Consider the following 14,734-nt stretch of genomic DNA (forward strand, 5'->3'; position numbering starts at 1 on the left):
AGTCTAAGTAGATTTAATTACATGTGGAGTGGTAAGGAGAAATCACAGTCTATTTTGAAGCAACAGAAAAGTCAAGAAACTGGAAACATTCGTATCAGTGTTGTCTGTAGCAGTATGCAATTCCAAAAAAACCCCAGTCTCTTCAGTCTGTTGGTTTTTTTTGGGGACAGGGGGCCTAAATCAAATTTTAGGAAGAAATAACCCATCCAAATCATAGTTATCACACTAGGCTGGCTGGTTGCAGTGTTATTTTATGGAAGAGCAACACTTCATCCAATTTCAGTGTCCCACATACTGCATTTTGTTCCTTTCCTGAGAGGTTTTTAAGGTCCTATCTATAAAGATTTTCTTTCTGTTTGATGGACTGAGGCCTACCACCAAGTACATTACTTCTCAAAATACGGTATGAGAATTACACAGGCGACATGCCAAACAATACAAACATTTAATACATAGTGAAGTAATCTTTCTCTTTTTGGAATTATCTCCTGTATTCGATTTGTATACGGCCACTCCATCCCACCTTCCGTCAACGTGTCTCTTTGTGCCCTCACTTGGCCTGTTCACGCTACCCAGCACGACGGCAGTTCTGCTGCTGCTGCTCCTTCCTCCCACGCCAATGAACGCTGGAAGCCGGGGTCTGCGATGGGCCCCTCTGCCAGGAGGCATGAGGGGAGTACGGTGCAACTCCACACCTACACCCGCACCCGCCTTGGGCCCGGGTGAGCCCGGGGTTTAACGCGTCCCTCCGCCAGCAGAGCCGCAAGCAGAGGGGGCTGCAACTCTGCCACACGTTTCTGACCCAAAAAGGTGGGAGCGGGGCGACGCCCTCTGCCCTCGGCAGCCAAGGGGCTCACGCCGGCTCTAGGCTGGCGGGTGACCGCACCCCGGAGGGCCGCGGGTGGCTGCCGGACCCTTCCCCCGCGGGGACCAGGGCCGTGTGCTGCCTTTGGCCGAGGGATGCGGCAGGACTCCCACCTCGAGCCAAGCCCCGAACTCGGCTGTGCCGATAACCCCCGTCCGGGGCTTTTCTCTCGCCTGGGGACACCACGGCGATGCCTAAAGGAACCGCGGCTCCCCCGCCCCTCCGTGCCCATCTCACGTTATCTTCCCCTGCCAGCCCGCCTCGCCCGCCCTGCCAATCAGCGCCGCTTTTACTCCGCCCCGCCTCTTGCCGGCCAATCAGCACCGCCCTTGGTGGTGCGGGCCGAGGCCGCGGCCGGCGGCGCGGGCGGGCGCCTTTGATGCCGGCGGGCGGTTAATTCAGGAAGCTCCTCGGGAGCGCGAGGAGAGCGGCGGGGCGGGGCGGCGGGCCGAGAGGGCGGGACTGGGGGGGCGGGACTGGAGAAAGCCCCGCCCCTGGCGGGCCCGCCGCGCGCCGCCGCCCGCGAGTTCGGCGCGAGGCCCCGGCGCGGAGGGGGGCGTGGCCGGCGCGAGGGCGGCGGTGGGGGGGGGCGGGGCGGCGAGCAGAGCCGAGCCGAGTCGTTGGTGGCCGGAGGCGGCGGCCGGTCGGTGCGGCGGCCTCGCCATGGTGTTCCTCAAACTCCGCGAGCAGGTGGGTGCGTGGGGGCGGCTGCCGTCGCCCGCCGCTCCCCTCCTTTCCCTTTCCCGTGCCGCCGGGCGCGGCGGCTTCGCGCCCTTCCCCGCCCCCTCCTCGCTGTGGTGTGCTTGTGCGTGCGTGTGTATGTGTGACAGGCGGCGGGCAGGGGGAGGCAGCATGGCTGCTGCGGCGGCCCGGCGGGGACGGGGCTGGGTGGCGCCCGCCCGGCGGCGGGAGGCGCCATGTGCTCCCGGTGCGGGCGCCGGTGCCCCCTCCGTGGCCCCGCTGGGCGGGCGGGGGCCGCCGCCTCGCGCAGGTATTGGGCCTAACAGGTGGCCGTGGGAGCCCGCCCGCCCCCTGCCCTGCCCTCCGCTCCCCGCCGCGGCGGCGGGCCGGCTCCGGGGCGGAGGGAGGGAGGGAAGGAAGGAGGGACGGGCGGGCGGCGCCGTGCCCGCGCGGGGCTGCCCCGGCCGCGGGTCTCTGCCGTGCCCGCGGGTCTCTGCCGTGCCCGCCGCCTGGGGAGCGGAGGAGAGGCCCGGGGAGGGTGACGAGGGGGTCTGCGGGCTCCTCGGGGCCAGCCCTGCCCGCCCCTGTGTTTCGGGAAGGGAAAGGTCTCGGGGCGCCGCCGGGGTAGCGCGAGGGAGCGTGGGCCTGAGGGACTGCCCGGTGTGAGGGGAGCGATCTGGAGAGACCCGGCGGCGGAAGGCGGCGTGCCCGGGAGCGGGAGCTGGCTCCTCTGCTCTCCTCCCGGACCCGGGCAGCGCCGCCGTTCGCAGTTTCGTGTGCCCGAGAGCTGCCTGCTCGTCCCTTCACGCACCACCTTTCCCTTTCAGGCCTTTAAAATCTTTTGTTCGGTAGCTGTATCTTTCTTCTCCGTGGTCTTGACAAACCATCCCCGAGTCCACGCTCCCCTTCGAAAAACGGAAGGCTTTTCGTGCCTTTAGTGGTCTGTTGCTTTCATCACATCACACCCTTCTTTGTTTGCTAGACTCTTCGGTTTCCATCTCAGCTCATGAAAAATACTTGTCTTGGCTGCTCTGTCCTTTTTGTGGTGTCTCCCCTGTCCTACCTATTGTCTCCCGTGCGGTATCAAGATACAAAGGTGGGAGGGTCTGCTCTGCCAGTTTGCCGCGTGTAAAAAGATGCTTGCTAGAAAATGTCTCTTCTCGTGTTTTCATGTGTGTTAGACCAGTTTCTCTCTAAAAACTCCTACACCCTGCTGTTGATCTTCTTGATGCTCTTCCTTAAAATAACGAACTGTAAGGCTTGGAGACCTCACCCCCCAATAAAAAAAGCTGCATAGAAAAAAACACCTAGGAACTTGGCAGTGGTTAGGCAACTGGTATCTTCTGTCTATTACACTGATCAGTTACCTGCGAGTCCTTTCATCAGCCTGCATGTACCTCTGTCTCTTTACGCTTAGGTCGCATAGTGCCTTGGGATTTTGTTCTAAAAAATGTGTTTAGCGATATGGGGCTGGGATCTTTAGGTCCTGCTGTATTGTATGTAAACTCAATGAAGTGTCATATATTTTTAGAACCTCATCTGTGAATGAACAATGATTGTGGACCCAAAACATGCTTAGTGTCTTTGAATTAGGTTTCTTCTTAGGCTTCAATACTGTTCTTCTATGGGAGGCTCTCCACACAAATGAGCACTTACTTGTTCATCTATGAAGTAAGTCCTTCTGTTAAAATCAGGAAATACAACTCTTCTGCAAGTAATCATTGTGAAATAACTAGCAAAACACCCATCATCGATATGTTAACATGAAAGCACTGTATTTCAGAACTTTTCTTCTGGGAAGGATCCTGCTATTGACTGATGCTGAGGTGAAAATGCTAGACTATGTGGGACCACTGGTCTGACAGAGTAATGTATGTGAGGCTTTCAGCTTCTATTGTAATGCAAGTTTTAATCCAGAAGTATGAGGTGGATTTTTTTGTAGAAGCTTCATAGATCTGTAAAGGTGCATTGATACACTGGGAACTGAAGTATTCTTTCATTTAAAAAGGGGGTGCTAAGGGCAGGGAGAGGAGGGAGGGAAGGGAGTGCTGGTTTTGAAGAGGCATTTGTAGAAGGAGTGATTTTTAGCAGCAGCTGTATTTCTGCTGGTCAAGTGTCAGTTGCTTGGTAAATCAGTTATTACACACTAATTTATGTTAAAATTTCTTTCTTTAAGAATGCCAAAAATCATGAGGAATCATATGAAGATGAAATATCTCAGTTTTGCTAATTACAGAGAATTCTTCCAGGTCAGTGTTGTTGTGCAGTATGCTGCAAGGTGTTTTGACTTCAGGACTAGATGCTGCACTAAGATTATAACACCACCAGTTCATTGTAAAAAACAACCTGTTGTACTGTATGAAAGTAGAGGTGTTTATCTTCACCGTTTCATGAAATGTGCTTCTTGTTTGCTTGAACCATATACTTTGCTTCTTATTGATGCATTCATTTAGAATAAGTTGTCATGTGCATTTGTAGTCCCTATAGTGAGTATGTCTGTCTTCAGCGGTGGCTGTGTTTCGTGGGGGAGCGCAAAGGCTGCTCTGTTCTTTCTCCTGTTCAGATAATATGAAGGAGGGAAGTGGTTTACTAGTTTCCTTCTACAACAGTCAGATCAATAACTTTCTGGAGCAAAAATTCTACTAAAGTATTACTTTATTGTAATTCTCAAGATTTTTTTTTTCCAAAGTCAACCTGTTGATTTTGTTCTTTGATAAGGACCCTGCTACTTATTTAAATGTCAGAATTATGCTGGGGAGCGGCAGACTTAGGGCATCAAGCAGCTTGATATTTTCTTACACTTGGTTTGGTTTAGTTTTTTAAGTTAACTGCAAGCTAGCGTAAAAGGAGCGATTGAGAACTTAACAATGAGGTGAGAAATTCTGCTCTGAGGCTCTTAGTTGAACTCAGAGGGTAAAATCCCAGTCCCGCTTGCAGTTGATTAATTTACTCAGTACACTGATAAACAAAACTTTGATCCTACAGATGCTTAATGTGTTTGTGAAGCCCACATATTTGGTTGTCTTTGGAGGCTGATTTGATATGTTTAACTTTCAGAATAAAGGTTTTCCATGCACAGAGAAGAGTAGGCCTTTCCTTGGGTTCAGCAAGCAGCCAGCAGGTACATTCTCTACAAATTTGTAACACTGCTTGAGCTTTATTGCTTTGCAATCCTATGGGGTAGGAATATATTTCAGAGTTTTGAAATAATTCAAGGTGTGCATTGCACTTTCAGAAGTGACTTATGTTTGCTTTCAGAGTATATTAGGTATCAAAAAAACCCTGTAAGCCATATTTGCAAAAATTTTATTTGAAGCTCAATTGAACTATATCGAGCAAAGTTGGTAACTGTAATGCTCAATAGCAAGTAACTGGGATAGAGAGAGCAATCATTCAAGTGTCAAGTTAGAATCTGTAGCTTGTTCTTGTTGCTCTTGGTTTATTGTACAATATTGGATGGACACGTTTACAAACAGAGGAAGCAAATCTGCAAATTCTGTTACTGAAGGTTAAGCCATTCGAGGTGGAGATGAAAAATATAGTAAGTGTACCTTATGATTAAGGTATTTGCTCTTCAGTTTGTTTGCCTTCATGCTGTCCTGGTGCTTGTGTACCAGGTTCTTCTAGATGAGAAACTGCTTTAACTACTAAAATGCCATGTGAGAGGGAGGCTATAAAAGTTTGTTTCTTCCTGAAATGCTGGTACTCACCTGTAAGAAACTGCACTGAAAACAAAGTTTAGGTCAAGGTTCACTGATGTTTTATCAGACCTTCTTTTTGGGCTGGGGGAAGAAAAAGGAGAAACTTGCTTGTGAATCTCCATAGTGATATGCCTTGATCTCCTGTATGAAAGCCCTCTCAAATCTGCGTAGTGAACGGTGGCAGGCTGTCTTCTGGGTTTTTTTGCTACTCAGTCATAGTTTCTAGGTATATTAACCGTTTGTGGAACAGATAAATTCTTACTGTAAAGGGCTGTGTGTTAGTCTCTCTTACACATAAGGAGTAATTGACAGCCCAGTTTTTCTTAGTGGGTGGGTAAAATTTGGGTTGCCTAGCAACCGAGGGATTCGTTGCTTTTCTGTTACAAGCCTTACCTGCATATGTGCCTACAGGTCATCTTTTGGGCTAGCATAAGCCTACATTTCAGTAGAGTTTTATTGAAATGCATGAAGCTCTGATCAAAACAGGCTGATTTTTTTTCTTCAATTTTGCAACTATATAACTATTTGTGGCAAAGTTCATTGGATGCAGCATCGTTATAGGTGGTAATTTTTTTCTTTCAGTACATCATAATTTTACTTATGCATTTCCTGTTTTCTCTGAATCTTAAATACGTAATAAGAAATCTTACAGCTCTTAATAATGGGCATTTGAAGATAATTTGTTTGGGATTTTTCTGTGTGACTCCTCGACTGTGCTTGAGGCAATGCATTTATTCCCAGAAGTCAGATGTGAGTGGAAAGGATCGGAGTATGAACAACTGCATGAGGATATTAGAGTGACCACTTATCTTGAAAGTCCTTGAACAGTGAGAGCGCTGACTTCTTTATAGCCCATTTATATCTTTCTCTTAGCTAAGATGGATCTTGTTCAATTGGCAGTTAAACAAATGTTTGCAGTGTCATAGTGAACGCTCTGAATGCTTCTATGGTTGCTATTTTCATTACTGCCAGCGTTAGACTTCATTCTTTTAGAATTCATGCCAAGAATAAATGTCCCAACTAGTTCCTTGTTACACTAAGAGGAGGAATGGTCTCCTGTGGTGATGAAAAGGAGCTGCTGCTGCTCGATGAGGGAGGGATATGGTGAGAATGGAATTATGTGGTATTGCTCTACAAATTCTGTTCAGACATAGACTAATAAGATATGTGTTTAATTTTTTTTTGAGAAGTTGCTTTAAAAAACATTACTTTTGGGAATCTTGTTGAAGTTGAGAACCAGTCTTTGTGCTCCACACATTCTTCCTAAAACTTGCATCTAATCTGTTTTAACTGTATACAAGATAACTAAATTAGGAAGTTGTAATACTTATCAAGACACCTTAAGTCTTACTGCTTCCCAGGCTAGGAACTCACGTGTACAGAAAAGATAAGTTTCTTTAATTGATGGAAAACTTTGAGTAACTTGAACTCCATTTATCTTGTTATACAAAGTAATTACCAGCCCTTCCATTAGGATGTGTTGAGAGAACCTGGTTCTACTGCATGTTCATTTTGGGGATCAGATTCCCTGATGATAACTCGGGACCTCCTGACTTGTGAATAAGCAGTTCTTCTCAGTCAAGAAAATCAACATTTTTAAAAAAAGAGAGGAGGGGAAAAAAAAAAAAAAAGGTGTGGGAGAAACAAAGCAAGCCTTGATTCTGCGGTCAGATCCTTACGGCAGATCCTGTTAACTCAGTGGCCTTCTGTGAGGGTATAAAGGTCTATTCATGTAGATAGCATCGAAGGTTTGTGACCATTACTTGGAGGCAGAGGCAGGGAGGGGAAAAAACAGGCAAATGTGCACTTGTCTATGAAGAAGTGATTTCCTTAGCACCTACAAAAAAGTCAATGATTCCTGTATGAAACTAGTAGCTGTTGAGACTCTGAAATAGCAATCTGCTATCTGATTTGGATTGTTATATTCCCAAATTTCTGTTACTGTTTCCATTCACTGAAATGATTTGTGGAATAAGGTGACTGGAATTAAATGTCTTTGGTATTATGTGCTTCATATCCTCGACTTCATCTTTTATCAGCTAGTTTGTTTCTTAGTTGCTGTACCTCTTATTTTTTTTCTAGTCGGGCCTTCCTGAGGTCAAACTAATACCTGATCATTTGTTTTCTTGCTCCTGCCAACTTTTTATTTTGTTCTTACCTCTACTCCTATTTCTGGAAACTGAGTGGGAGACTCGTTGCCTTAGTTACAGTGACTGTTTCAAAGTTATTTATAATGTTTGTGTTTAAATAACCTGTATCATAATATAAATCACAAAACACTTCACATCAATTAAAAAAATAAACAAAGCAGTCCATTGCTAAGTGCTGGGGACATGCTTATGGTGCTGATTCTTGGTTTTGTTTTCCTTTGGGAGTAGAGGGCAAGTTCTAATCTGGCATTTGAAGATGAATCTGAAATAAAGTGTCTTGGTGTTATCCTTTGTGCAAACGTGAATAGAATCTTAATATTTAAGCTCCAAAATATCAGGGAATTTGATTCTTCCTCTCCTTCCTAATGACACTAGCACTCTCACCAAGGGGTGGGAGTATACCAGTTAACCATGTTAATTCAGTTGTGATTGCTCAGGTGTTGATGAATTACACAGCACTGACCCATTTCAGCACAAAAGCTAGAGCTAACACAAGAGTGGTGGGACTGAGTAGTTGGGAGTGAAAGGAAGATGAGACTTGTAGCCAACTGGGTGGGTGCAGAGTGTTAAAGAGCAAGCACCAACAGTGATAGGCAAATGAAAGAGGGGCAAAATAGTTGGTCTGTACCATCCTTGTAGATTAAGGAAGTACTTGTTAGCTGCAGCACCTAATGACTGATGTCCTATAATAATGAGATGCTTTTTACTGTGAATTGCATGTAATCTTAGTTTTTCATTGATTATTTCTACAGTAATATATGTAGGTGAATTGAGTGAACAATACCATGTAAGTAGATTGTTGTTTACGTGACTACAGCCTACCTATTTAGGGCAGCCTGAACAGTTAAATAATTTTCTCACTAAATTACTGAAACTATATTTGAATTTGAGAAGTGTAAAGCAAAGATCTGCCTACTCTAACACTGGGGTTTTGGGTAAAACAAAACAAAACCCCAGGCAAACCACTCTGCTTAAGCTTATGTTCTTAAACTTCAGAACTATATTTACAGGGATGGGGAGGAAAAGCTTTCCTGCCTCAGAGTAGGAAAGAATGCCTCTTAGTTGTAAACTGACTCATATTAGGAGAACTTAGTGAATGTTCAGGTTTTGTACATAACTTTGCCTGTTTACATGGGTTGGTCTATTTCTGACTGTGTCCTGAACTGTTGTGAAGCCATCCTAAATGTTTAATGCTTCCATACTTTCAAACAATGAACCGTCACTTAACGGCCTTCCTAATTCCAGGTGATGAGCATTTGTGTATAAGTTATTCTTCGTCATTCTGCAATCATACTTGAGGCTCACACTTTGTGCTGAAATCCTGTACTTCAGTTTCATCTGGTGCAGAGGAAAGCATGCGTACATCTGGATTTTTTAATTTATTTATTTTACTTTGGCAAAGTGAAGCTAGAACAGTACCTTCATGAAGGAAGAGGAGGGGGCACAAGCAAGGATTCTAGTCAGCATGACAAAATGAGAATGAAACTTCAGTGGTTAAAGCATTGAGGCCAAAATGAGCCTTTATAGAGCTTACAGAATTTCTAGCAATCGTGAAGAATTCAATGTTTTGTTTCAAGATTTTGCTGTTTGACCTCTACATTTTGATAGCTCCGTCTATACTGGTACCTCTAACAGAGAAAGTTGAACCTTCCATTCAGGAACCTGATCATCCAATGGCAGGCCGCACAAGAGACCAAGGTTCTACCTAGCAGCTCATAGCTGAAGGACCTACTTGAGTCATAGACAGCTGAACTGGGCAGAAAAAAAACCCCAGACACTTTCAGGAAGTTCTGTAGTTATTTATATACTAACATCTCTAACTAATGCATAATGTAGTCATTTAAATCCATTGCTGCAGACTCAATTTTGTATTATGTTAGAGGTAATTGGTATTCTCTCTTTCCATTTCCCATCTTTAGGTCATCTGTTTCTTCTGGCAAGTGCTTATGATAGTGGGCAGGTAGTCTATACAAAGCCTTTCTTTTCATCCTGGGCACTCGATGACTCTTTCTTGCCTCAGATCTCTGTGGTATCTGTTTTTTCTACCTCTGCTAACACTTCATTCTCTCAGCAGCGTCACTCCACAAAATATTGTTGGTAGGTTAAAGTGAAGGAAAAATACACATAAAATAAGCAGATGAGGAAAAACAAAATGCTGACATTATTTTTCTGGTTACATTATTACTCATTGTTTTGAATTAGTGAAATGTCCCAAGTCATAGTACAAGAACAGTTCTGAAATAGCACATTAATGGATTTCCCTACCCCTTGCCTCTGTTCCTTTAACTGCAGAGTTCTGTTCAGTTCTTGCTATGTTTGCTAAAACACGAGGATTGATAGAAGGAGGTCTTAGGCTTAATACTGTGTTGCTGTGCAGTCTCTTCACCAAATTAGAACCCTGTGTTATTGGTACTGCCTGATAGCTTTTGTTTCCTTCGCTCCTTGAACTGATTCAGGAGCAGTATTTTGTTTTATAACTCTGCTGTATCTGTTGCATTTTTTTAAGTGTTTCATTCTGGGGCATAATTTTCAGTATTAAGGAGGACTTGTAGAAGAATACTTTCTCTTCTCACTTCTGTCACCTGCGATGTTGCAAATGCCATTACTGTCCTGCATCATTCCTTATCCTATAGTAACCACACAGCTCATGATTTATTTCTTCTACTCCTACCCCATGATGTTATGTTTTCTGTTTCTTGCCATCCACAAGCACACAACCATTTAAAGATTATTATCTAATGCTACTTAATGCACTTCTCAGTCTATGATCTAAAATAGAAAGTTTCAAGTAAAGAATAACTAACATTTTATGACTTGTTGGTAGACATTTGTCTATTATTCTTTTTACCACAAGTTTAAGAAATTATAATTACAGCAATCAGGGATGTAAATAGTCAAGTTAATCTACTGCAGAAGAAATAGAGCTCAAGAGAGGATTTCTTTGAAGGCCTTCATAATAAGAGCAAAGGAAAGGTGAAGAAGGGATTTGTAAAGCACTAGAGTGAGACCAAGGAGGACAAAAATGGTTAGGATGTTACAGATTGTCAGTATTGGTGAACAGCAAAGCTCTTCTGATGCACTTCAGAGCTTCATAGTCAAGGATCATCCAAAAGCCAACAGGTATCCAACTACCCTGTGGAGCTCTGTTTGCAATGACTTCAAGACATCGTTTCCTTTTACTATCTGCTGCACCTTTCTACAGCACAGGAAGGGGGCTCTCAGCATCTATAATCTCAAACTAACATTGTGGAATAATACAGGGAAGAGAGTGCCTGCTACTGTTTTTCTACACCCAGAGATGCAAAAAATGGTTTTAGGTCAAGTATATAAAATTTGTCATCTTGGAAGGGCAAATATAGCTGCATACAGCCACATCTTTTATTTTTGAAAGGACTTTGACTTTGCACATTGTGAATTGGCTTTTTTTTTTAAGACTCGCAACATTTAACAAGCCATAATTGTTTAAAAAAAGTGTATTTTCCATAATTTGCATTTGAACAGATTAGTTGTGATTGTTTTCTCACCTGAAGGTTGATAAAATTCCTGCAGTGGTCTGCATATGTGTTAAAACTGCTTTAGCAATCATTAAAATATTAAACTTACTGCATATATAATTAAAGAGTAACTACTAGCATCAAAATAGAAGTACCATGGTTTATGACTCTGTGCCTACAAGTAGAAGAAGAATTTTGCAGAAAATTTAGTATGACTGTTAAAAAGCTGTTGATTACATCTTTGCATTTCAACCTAAGCTTCATCTGGAAAGCTTTTTCGCTGTTGCAATGGCTGTAGAGAATACTGTAGGCATTTAGGGTATCGCACTGGTTTCCTGTCTCAACATCCAACCCCTTACATGGGGGAGCAGTGAGATACGTTTCCTTCTATAAAGTTCTTCATTGGAACTTACATATGCCAAAGAAATAGTATCTGCTCGAATGACAGGAGGAATAGTAATGCCAGTGGTGTCTGTGGAGACTGTCAGAGGAGAAGTTCAGCTCCCCTTCCCTGGAAGCTTGCCATACTGGTATTAGCAGTGCTCTTCTCGGTGCTGGTTGGAGGTGTTGCAAAGTCATTTTGGAACTGTCGTTCTGGAGTAAGTTCTTTAGAAAATTGGCTCTTTGTCTCCTGAATGACCACAAGCAGAAATAAGTCTTCTAGGCCTGAAGCTCGGTCTTGTGGCAGCAGTCGGCCAGAGTTAACTGAACCCAAAGACAGAATGAATGTGCCTGCAGAAGAGAGTTCAGAAATGTCTGATGGAGTTCAGCCTTCTATGCTGTAGGTGCCCTTATTGCCTCTTCTGAAATACATGTGTTTTAGATATGTTCACAAAACCACACACCCCCCCCCCCTTTTTTTTAATATGTCATGACTACAGTGCCCACTAGTTCTTCTCTTATGTTGCCTGACACCACTTAGTTTTGGGAAAAGTGACTTGTAAAAGTAGGATGAATAAGTGAAGAAAAGAGGAGTTGTTGGAATGATGGAATTTGACCTCAAGTTTTCGTGCCCTACTGTTGTGTGGAGTACAGTGACGTGTAGCATGGCTGTGAAGCAATGCATCGTCACAGAATGCCTGTTCAGAATGCCAAATTCTTACTTTGTATGGTGTGTGGTGTGGCTGCAGAAGTGAGGTGGTAAAGGCTTTGGTGTATGTTTACGCTGTCTTGTTTTTTCACTAGATAAGAAACAGTAAAAATGACCCGTAACAAACAAGGTTCAGAACTGGCAGAAACATTAGGGTATGTTTTTCTTGTTATTCTGCTCTTCTTTTAAGAGGTTAATTAACAGTCAAAACTGTGCTAATTATGTTACTTGGAATTATCTACCACAGTGAAGGCCAACATTTTCAGCTGACAGATAGGAGAAGGAAATAGAGATACAAGAACTACGGAGTGCTGATGTGTTTCTGGTGTAGGGTAGGATTCTGTGTGTGTGTGAGAAATGGAGTACGTTGCCTGAATGAACCCAGGTCTTTAAAGTCATATGGAGTAGGTAAATTTACATGAAAGGGTAGGAGTTTCATGATTTTAGGATGGAGTTTAATGACATGCTGCTTCTTGGGTTGGTTTTTTCATTTGCAAAGTTTCTAACAATAATGATTGAAACTCACTGGCTTCTAATCTCCTGCCTAAGGCCATGGTTTGGTATTTGGTTGCAGCGGAGCTTAAGCAGTTGCTCATTCTTTTCTTCTGCAAAGTGGTGGAAAGGGTGGGGAGAGACAAATTATTTAGGTTAGCATATGACTGTGAAGTTGTTCCTTGAAAGTTTTCCTAAGTAGGAACTAGAAAGGAGTGTTTTGTCTTGGATAAACAATGAAAATGTCTTTTGTTGTGACCAAAGTCTTGTAATCACAGAGGAGGTGTCTTCTGTGAGTGTCCTTTGGTTTGGGGACTGGGAGGGGAGTGGAGGAACTTGAGTGTGGTCTGCTTTGGACCTCTCTCCCTGGGAAAATAACTTTAAAGTTGTTGGCCTGAAACTTCTTAGAATGTGTTTTGAAACTCAGCAACATGCTTAATTTTCTTTCCTGATTGTTTTTGGGTTTGAGTGTGGTTGTGAATTCCTCTGATTGTGAGAGAACCTGGGGCCTTAAGGGTATCTGCTTCTATTTATAACATGTTGTGTTGACTTACACTGACTATGAAAACATTGAAACAAGAAAAGTACTTCTGTAACATACTTGTTTACCACATATGCTGCCTTTCAGGACCCTTAGCTTTTTCCCATTTCCCATATGACAACTGCGTGCCAGTTTTCTTGCAGCATTTCTTAGGGTTCTTCCCCCGCCCTTAGGCTGATCACATGCACTGCTAGTCATGGTTTTACAACTGGAGCGCTGAAAATGACATCAGAAAGGCTTTCTGTTGCCTTCTATCTCTTCTCAGGAGGTTACAGTGAAAGTATAAGATTGTGTTCAGGTAGTCCAGTTACATGAAAAATGTATGCCAAAAGTAGTTTGAACTTGCTACAGCCTTTTGCCTCATAGAAACATGTATGGACAGAAAGTCCTTCAACTTCTTAACTCTCTTGTATGCTTCTGTATGTGCAGCTCTAATTCTTGGACACTGTCCAGTGACTGCTTGGAGTCATGCCTGTTGTGACTAGCGATCCCTCTATCTCCCTGCACAGAGATAGATGCTTGGGGTAGGGAAGTATCGAGTAAGAAAATTCACTCTTAGAAAAATGACTAAGTTGACATAAACTAACATAGTAATTGGTCACTTCTCTGCAAATAGTAATTAATGAAGCGTGTCAGTCTCAATTTAAATCTTCTGTAATGGAAGAAAATTTTTCATCTCAGCTCTATGGGAAATGGACATAGCAAATAGTAATTAAACTTGTTGGTTTATGTTCCACATATCATCTATTATGGCTGTATGGATACCACAACATAAGCACACCGGTTGTGCAAATATTTTTATCAGCAGCTAGAAAAAGATAGAATTTTGAATCGCCGTTAATGAAAACCTTATCAAGATGGGCTATTTCTCACTTCATTCTGTTTTCCATTTTGATACTGTTGCAAAGCTGTTTAATTCAGGGCGTTATGGATGAGGCTATTCATGCATTCAACGCTGTTTTAATTTTCTGGAATAAACGATGATAAAACTACAAAGCTTGGTTTAAAAAAAAAAATTGGTCATACCTTTTGTCTGTTACAATGCACTGGGAATAATAAGTGGGAATAAGGGTATAATAAAATTGTACTCAACAATCTCCACACAAATAGTTCTCTACATGTCACCTGCATGTTTGTTACGAGATAACTTTGTTATATAAGTTAAAAGCAAAGAATATGGAAGATGTAAATCAGGGCCCTTAGCCCTCCTCATTTTTATTTTTTTTCTTAGAAGCAAGCAGGGAGGACTCAGTAAAGGTCAGGTTACAGCTTCTGTTTCACACTTGTTCTTGAAACTGCTCATCAGCACTATTTATTTTTTTTTTTTATATATATATCTGCCTAAAAGTCTTAAGCAGTCATTCAGGGGCTGCTTCATGAGTAGGTCAGCTGTCTCTGCTTGTGGGCTCTAGAGCAGGTGACTAGAGGATGGTACCAGTGCTGCTCCTTAGTAGGTGTCAAAACCCATGTGGATGACATAAAAGTGTAAAACAAACAAATGAATACTGGGTTGGGGGGGAGGGGGAACAGACTGACAAACACTTAATAAATAAGTATTTTGCAAAGTCTTAATAAGAAAAGTAGTTTGATATTTAAGAAAGCTTACTTACGTATCTGATTCTAGATTTTCAATGCATGAAAATGCATGCAAAATTTTGAGAACACCTGTATTATGTTGCTATGAGTGTTTAAAAATCAGGTTCAATGTGAATTAAATTAC

The 14,734-nt window shown here is 43.1% G+C and overlaps 1 protein-coding gene across 2 annotated transcripts in view; it reads left to right on the forward strand.

Annotated features, from left to right (window-relative positions):
* The first annotated feature begins 1,422 nt into the window (after positions 1–1,422).
* ANKRD28 (ankyrin repeat domain 28) overlaps positions 1,423–14,734 on the forward strand; it is a 124,856-nt gene continuing 111,544 nt past the window's right edge. The window contains exon 1 of one of the 2 annotated variants that reach the window (XM_075745880.1): positions 1,423–1,555. In XM_075745880.1, coding sequence (XP_075601995.1) covers positions 1,529–1,555 — 27 coding nt within the window. In that variant the 5' untranslated portion in view covers positions 1,423–1,528. The remainder of the gene's footprint in view (positions 1,556–14,734) is intronic. The other variant, XM_075745881.1, reaches the window with a different exon arrangement.

Source organism: Balearica regulorum, chromosome 2, assembly GCF_011004875.1.
Source record: "Balearica regulorum gibbericeps isolate bBalReg1 chromosome 2, bBalReg1.pri, whole genome shotgun sequence".
Classification (NCBI taxonomy): Eukaryota; Metazoa; Chordata; class Aves; order Gruiformes; family Gruidae; genus Balearica; species Balearica regulorum.